Source organism: Dinoponera quadriceps, unplaced genomic scaffold (assembly GCF_001313825.1).
Source record: "Dinoponera quadriceps isolate SergipeBrazil2010 unplaced genomic scaffold, ASM131382v1 scaffold2392, whole genome shotgun sequence".
In the NCBI taxonomy this organism is placed as follows: Eukaryota; Metazoa; Arthropoda; class Insecta; order Hymenoptera; family Formicidae; genus Dinoponera; species Dinoponera quadriceps.
In genome coordinates, this window is record NW_014556584.1 from 11570 (window position 1) to 19540 (window position 7971).

General features: G+C 43.4%; 1 protein-coding gene across 1 annotated transcript in view; it reads right to left on the reverse strand.

The window, feature by feature from the left end:
- Window positions 1-4224: 4224 nt before the first annotated feature.
- LOC106747854 (inhibin beta chain) overlaps window positions 4225-7971 on the reverse strand; it is a 29410-nt gene continuing 25663 nt past the window's right edge. The window contains exons 2-5 of the mRNA XM_014625793.1: window positions 6241-6455; window positions 5234-5462; window positions 4612-4789; window positions 4225-4465 (exon numbers count right to left, since the gene is read on the reverse strand). Coding sequence (XP_014481279.1) covers window positions 4225-4465; window positions 4612-4789; window positions 5234-5462; window positions 6241-6455 — 863 coding nt within the window. The remainder of the gene's footprint in view (window positions 4466-4611; window positions 4790-5233; window positions 5463-6240; window positions 6456-7971) is intronic.

The window sequence follows — 7971 nt, forward strand, 5'->3', positions numbered from 1 at the left end:
AAATCATCGCGTCGTGTGTGTTTACCGCGTCGCACGCATCGCAGAGCGGCGACCATCGCACCTTCCAAGTTAGCGGATAATTACTGGAAGAGAGAGATAAAAAAGACGTTTTTTTCCGTTTTTTCTTCTTCTTTTTCTTCTTCTTCTTCTTCTTCTTCTCGTTAATTAGTTAGTTAGAGTCTATTCGAATACTGAGAGATAGTGACTTTTTTTTTCGTTTATATTTCTCGCGCGGTAACATGTAAGCGATCTATATAAGTCAGGAACGATAATACGAGAGGAATTATGAATCTTTTTTTTCTTTCTTTCTTGCTTGCTTGGCTTGGCTTGCTTTCTCGCTTTTTAACGTTATACACAGGTCGAGAAGGTGACGTCTCGTCGCCCAGCGGATCGGTCGACGACGAGATCAGCGTCTCAAACAATCAAAGTGACTCAAAGCGTCGAATACCTCTCTCACTTCCTTCGGAGTTCGTCCTTAAATTAAGGAGGGTAGACTTTCGACATACATCGGCTCAGCCTTGATGCCTGCTCTCCGTTCTTTCGCGTCTTCAATTAATTATTATTTTACCTCCCGTCGTGTCTCATTTAATCATTATTCCTTTTTCTTTTTCATTATGAATATCATTAGTATCTTTCATATATTATTATCGTGACTATATCAATATATTATGATTATTATTTCATTATATTGTAATTAATAATATTAATGTTATTGTTCTTATTATTATTAATTTTCAATTATACTATGTATTTAAATAATTAATTAAGTAATAAGTTTTATCATTATTACTGTTACATATATTGGGGAGGGGGGGTTGTTCTTGCTGTTTTTGTTCTTGTTGTTGTTATTATTATCGGTAATAGTTGTAGTAATATTATATTATTGTTATAATCATTAATAATATTAATATTATTGTTATTATTATTATCATTGTTGTTGCCGTTATTATTAATAATATTATCATCGCCTTTATTATCAATATTATCATTAGTATCATCATCATTATTATTATTACTGTTATCATTATTATTATCGTTATTATTAATATTATTGTTGTGTGTTACCGTTATTATTATTTTTATTATCATCACCATCATCACCGTCGCGTTATTATCTTTTTTTCCTTTTTATACATTAAAGTCGGTAGTAGTCGTAAACACACTCCTTGAGCTTGTTGAAGGCGTTCTTTTTTTATCGAGACTTGTACGCACTTGTGGCTTCTCCTTCAAAGGAATTATGTAGAAAAAAGAAGTAGTAGTAGTAATATTAGAGGATGAAGAAGAGTAGAGGAATTCGAAGAAACGTTCCTTAATTGTGCTAGAAATATGCTTGCTTAAAGTCATTCGTAAACTGTATTGTGGACGCAATTAGTTCTCTTCTTTTTTTCTTTCTTTTCTAGCTGAATGGCGGAATGTCTAATTATATTTATTAATTTCCTTTCTCTCCCTCTCTCTCTTTCGCTCGCTCACTCTCTCCCTCTCTCTCTCTCTCTCTCTTTTCCTCTCACTCTTTCTTTCACTCCCTCTCACTTTCTCCGGCATTTTCTCTCGCATGCTCGTGACGCATGCATGCACATTCGCGCTCTTCGAAGAGAAAAACGAAAAAATCAGTCAAAATCACACCGAAGAAATGGACAATTCGGCAACTTGATTCTAGTTTTCTAGCTTCGAATTCATTCGCGGGCGGATCATCGCACCCCTGTGTGTATCCTTTCCCGTCACCGTGTGTCATCGATTTTCCCCACGACCCGTTAACCACGCTCCGTTCTTCATCCATCGTGTCTCACTCTTCATTCCGGGTGGATCGAACAAACACGATCTCTCCTTCTCTTTTGCCCATTCTCCTGCCGTTATCCTCTCTTCGCTATTTGATTACCGTTACTTAAGCTTTATCGTTACTTTGATAATAATTTAGTAATAGTACGACGATACCTTAATAAGGCCCAGTAAGGCTGCGTGGGTCAAACTGTCGAACGTGACTGTGTCCCACAAAAATTTCATTTATATCTTCCTCGAGTTTTACCTTCTTCTCCTTCTTCTTCTTCTCTTTCGCTTAAAAATCACACGCGCGTCGCTTCGGAACAATAGACTGCGACCCGGACGTATTTCGTCGAGATTAGCAATTAACGAGCTTTCTTGGGGAAAGAATGCGCGCTACCGTCCGAAAATTATCACCCCCCGCGAGATCGAGAGGCGTTATCTCCTCTTCTTCTTCTTCTTCTGTTTTTTTTTCACTTTCTCTTGAAATTTTTCCTCAGATCCTCCGTCTCTCGTTTTATTGTCGCATTATTGTTCGTTATTTCGCTGATCGTGATGCTTCGCACACTCTCGCGCGTCTGCTCTTCTAGTAGTCAATCCGTTTACTTCGAATAACGTCGTCGTCTTAGAAACGTCCTGCGATTCGCACGTTTCGACGACGGACTTTGGCGAGTTGCATCAGCGTTAACGTGCAATCTCCTTTATTTTCTTTTCTATCTGAATTAAGGAAACCGCGGAATGCCCTTAACGTTACGATAAAGATCCAATGTATGAGAGTGTGTGTGGCTTTGCCTCTTTATTTTTTATAATCGTGTGTGTACCGTAATATATATATATATATATATATATATATATATATTTATATTTATATTTATATACATATATCGGTGTTCGTTTGTAAAAATCCTCGAAATATACGCACGCTCGCAACACCCCAATTGTAGTCTTAGTGGCCAATTTTATGCTTAAGTTCAATCGATAATAATAATAATAATAGTAGTAGCAATAATAATAATTTTTTCTCTAGCCTTTTTTGAACTCTCGGGTATTTTCAATCCCGCCTGTATCGTTCCCAAAATTCTCGGCCTTGACGTAACGAACTTACACGTATCTGTGTGAAATGTAAGTATGTCAGTGTAGATACGGTTTGTGTCTGCCATCTGTCTCGTGTATGTGTGTGTGTGTGTGTTTGTGCGTGCATGCGTGCGTGCGTATGTGTGTATTATATTTATATAATATATTTATATATGTATACTTTAGATTCTTTAAATAGCATTTTTATTACTTTTTAAACCGTTATTTTCGATACTTTCATAAGTTCTGCATAAAAAACAAGGCAATTAGATTGAGTTTTTTATCGTTTTTATACTTAAACCTTTAACGCGCCCGTGCGCGAATATTTTTATTATTATACTTCGGTTGAATCACGTGTCGTGTGTATTTATATGCGCGTCCGAGTATGTATATATATATATATATATAATATCTATATAATATATATTATATACACGTTACAATCGTAAAAGTCACGTCTTTTACTTTCAATCGTTAAGCTCTTTCTCTCTATCTCTTTCTCTCTCTCCCTTATTCTCGTTCATTCATTCATCTGTCACAATTTCTCTCTCTCTCTCTCTCTTTTTCTCTCTCTCTCTCTCTCTGTCTCTTTCTCTCTTTCTTCCTTTCTCTCCTCCTCTCGTCACACAACTAATAAAGAAAGACTAAGCTCTGGGTAAGAATATCGACTTCGTTCGCCTTTTTCCCTTACGGTCGCGTACAAATAAACCGGATATAGATAAATATATATATATATATATATATACACACACACACACACACACACACACATATATATATATATATATATATATATATATATATATCGTAAACGACGCTTTGAAATTGAGACGCCATATCCTTCTCTGTAACCTCTTTTTACAAATTACGACCAAGCTAAATCTGGTCTCTCTCTTTATTTCTCTCTACTCTACGTACTCGACTGTTCTACCTTAGAAAGGCCAATTCGACAGTCTAATCCGATCCTAATTTCTCTCCCGCGATCGGGGGGGACTATCACCGGCCGCGCGGGTTGCACTATGCGCGAACGCATCGCGTCGGCGCGGCGAGTAATTTGTTTTAGCGGAATTATACCGATCACCGGACGGTCCACTCTCGGGCGGCCGCCGTCCTCGGGGCAGGTACCAACCACCCCATGTTCGATCGGTTTCCGGCGCGCTTTCCGTTCGTCGCGCCGAGACGAACCGGGTCGCGGAATTCGGACGGTTTCTGGACCGATTCGCCGGGCCGACACGGCCGCGTCGGTCTCTCTCTCTCTCTTTCACACACACACACACACACTCTTTCTCTCTCTCACACTCTCTTTCGGCAAGCCTTCTTCGCGATTACTTCCACTTGGTCGCGCATTTTCGCTCTCCGATCGTCCTTCACGTCGTCCAACTGGCGGCGCGCCTAGGGGCAGCCGCACTCGTCCACCACCATCTTCGGCAGGTCCCTCTTGATGATGTTCGAGTCGGGGCCGTAATAGATGAGGGACATGGGCGAGAACTTGAGGGGCGCGCAGCATGGTTGCATACCGGCCAGCCGGTCCATCTTCCGGTACTCCTCGATCACGTGGGTGTAATAGTTGAGGAACGTGTCCGGCGTCCTGTGACCGGCCGCGCAGTCTCCTCTGCAGTAATTGGCGTAGTATCTGCCGAGAGAGAAGAGAATCGGCGATTACCACGCAATTTTGCTCGAATAAATACTAAATTGATGAGACGCGTCACTGAATATACGGCATTATATACGGGCGATACATCTTTAAATAATTATAATTAAATTGTGCGACTGATTTACCCTTGAGGAGCGATTATCCAGTCGTCCCACCCCAGCTGAGAGAAGCTCACGTAGAACCTCTGCTTGCAGCACTGACCCTTGATCGCGCCGTTGCACTCGATCGCCCGCCTCCTCACGCGCTTCGCAGCCGCCGGATCTGTACGCACAACCAGAAACGGCCTGTCCGGGTCGTGGTCGCCTAAAACGAAGTTTGTTCCTGTATACTTCGAAGGAGGGTTGCAAGGCATCGCAACGGATCATTTCAACGAAATTGGAATTCATCGAATTTCTCGCGAGCGATGAGACGTGAAAACTCGTGGAGTTCTACTCGTTCGACCGGTCCACGTCGGACCATTATAATTGTTATTGACGACGCAGCCGACTGAATTTGCAACCGAGATATTTTTCATCAATCCGATCGATCGAAATTGTTATTAAAACATAATCCCGTGTATTTGATCGATTCCGTCAATAATTGTAATGCAGCCTAAAGAGTCTCGGATTAATCACTGATCTCAGTTATGAGACACAAGTTGGCGAACTGGCGAGCGCATTAATCAATTAAGCGAATATACGTCGATTAGACCCCCCTCTCCCCTCAACATGTGTACGTAGAGCCTTTCGGGGAGGTCTGGAGGATTACCTTTCGGATTTAAGGACGACTCGATCATGTGCCGCGTGTGCTCGTCGAAGGTCGATACGTGGACGTGCGAGCCGCACCCGCTGCAGTCGACGAGCAACGTCAGCTTATCCTTCGAGTAACTCGTCGTGTACCAACTGCTCACGACCCTCGTCACGTCGAATTTCTGCCAGCCGAGCTGGCCGACGTTCACCACGAGAGATGTCACCATTTCCAGGTGTTGCCCGAGCTCCTGCGTAACAGAATCGACCGACGATCGAATCACTCGTCTTGGTGAGGATTCTCCCGAAGCGCCAGGAACTGATCAGAACTAGACGCTATGTGTCTCTCGTGATATCCTTCCTTCTTCATTTTATTGATGTTTTCTTTATTTACGGACACTACGCGTTGCTTTTAAATTTTACTTCGCTCGTTGAGGTTGAAGAAAAATTACATGATTAGAGAAGTGATTAATTTTTTAAAATAATATCCCGATGGAAATATTTTGCTGAAAGTACCTATGAAATCGATGAAAAGTGAAATGAAAGTTATTGAAAAACTGCCGATTACATTTTAAAATGAATCATAATTTCTCTTGTAAAGTTTAATGTAATACTGTGAAATACAAGGAAAGTTAGATTATACTATTAAAAAGTAACGACAAATTTTTTGAAATACTAAATATCATGAAATTTACAGAATTTTACAGAAAATCTCGGTGAAATAACAATGAAACGGAGCCAATTGAGGGAGAATTTCGAGTGCATTTCAATAGAAAATTTCATTATATTTTCGGTAAAATAATTCCATCCGCTCTTTCTACGGAAATCTAATTCAATTGCGCGATTAATTCATAAGGATCGCGAGTTTACAAACTTCGGCAAAAACCGCGCCTTTATGATTTCTTATTGCACCATTTGTCGTGACTGAGGTGAATTAGCGCGGGTTTAAGTGTCGCCGATAAAGTGCGAGACAATGCGAGCGCTACTATCGAAAACTCGCGCGGAATTATCGATCACTGGTGGGATTACCTTGCCCCGAAGATGCGTCGTGTTACCGCAGTACACTCTGAACACCCAGAGGGTGATGTTCCTTTGGTTGATCTGGCTGTGACGATGATAGTGATGGGCGTGCTTGAGTTCCACTCTCGCCCAGAGGGTGGCTCTTTTGATTCTCAGGGGTTCCAGTGCCGGTCCGCCGCTCGACATCGGGAATTCCAGTAGCGGCTGGCCGTTCAGCGTGTGCCCTGCAACGATGCACGTGTACATTTAATTAAGATAGAAAATGAAAAAACCAATATCGGGCTTTGATTTAATGGCCCGCGCGACGTCTTCGCGTCGATTATCCCGTCAATCGCGCGTTTATCTCAGATCGCGAGTCACAAGTTTGCGGCACCGCGGGAATAAAATCGAGAACAGGAGAACAGGCATCTCTACGACTCTGATAAATCGCGGATAGGATAAAATTGCGAAGGTTTTCGTTTAAATAGATGTTATCTCCGACAAAAGGAACACGTGGCTCATGCAACGTATGCGCGCAACGTATGTAACTGTTAATTTCCGGCGTGTTTGCGATAAAAATGTCACAACCGCATGAACAGGGTAGATTTTTCCAGGCGTTCCAGACTCCGCTCGTTTTGGCCCTTTTCCCGTCTAGCTCTGTGCTAGAAAAGTACACGGCGGACTTCGTGTACAGGGTGGTTCCCGAAGTTCACGGCTTCAATTTTAACGATGTGTCTACCGACGAACGTCTAACAAGTATCTTTCCTACGCAACCCTTAATTACAGATTCAAAACAGTGAGTTTCGAAATTGAACGTCACTAAATACACTTAATATCCCTCTCACCTTCTAAGTCACACCCCGAAAGCTCTTCTTTCCCAGATCGAGAAATCGCAGAGAACGCGTTTTAATCATCTCAATAGCCGGTATTCCCAGATAGATTCGGTATTTAACAAATTCATCTTCAGATGCTTTGCAGCCAATGAAATAATTCGCGCAACGTCTGAAGATAAATTCAAGATGACCTCAAATATAAGACCCGAACAGCACTGAATGTTCCGAGAAGAATGACTGATCAAGATTATTACCTCCTAATATTTTCATACACACCTACACACACACGCTCGAATTACAAAGAAGGAAGCCCACCGAGCGCATAATCGCTCTCGGAAAATCGGCGAACCGAGTTTACCGCGCGTTTCGCAGCCACCCTGTACATACGGGTGCACACAGACACGTGTACGCACGGCGTTCAACGCTCGTTTACTCGAAAGCACCATTCTCTCTCTCTCTCTCTCTCTCTCGTCCTTTTCTCCACACACGCACGGGGCACTGTACATGCGCACCTGCGCGCTTCTGTGTGCGTGCGCGTGTGTGCGCGTAGTAGAGTGAAAGCAGGGCGGCTTCATCCTTTAACGGTTTGGTGAGTCACGGACCGAGGTGGCGCGAGGTGGGGATAAGCACAGGGTGTCTGCCGCCCGTCTGCCTTCTGCCTTTCACCGCACACCCCTCCGCCGTAACCAGCCGCCGCTGCTGCTGCCGCCGCCGCCGCCACCACCCACCCACACCCTCGCCCGCAGCCGATGCGCGCGCTGTAAAGCGGCTGATGTGTGCGCGATTACGTCGCTGCGCGTCGTCCTCACGGTGACTCCGGACGACTCCCGCGGTTGCACCTCGCGAGGAGGACTCGCCAGGATCCCACGGATGGCCGCGTAAGGGCGCGCCTCGCGACGTCGGTCGTCGGCGATGCACATCCCGATGA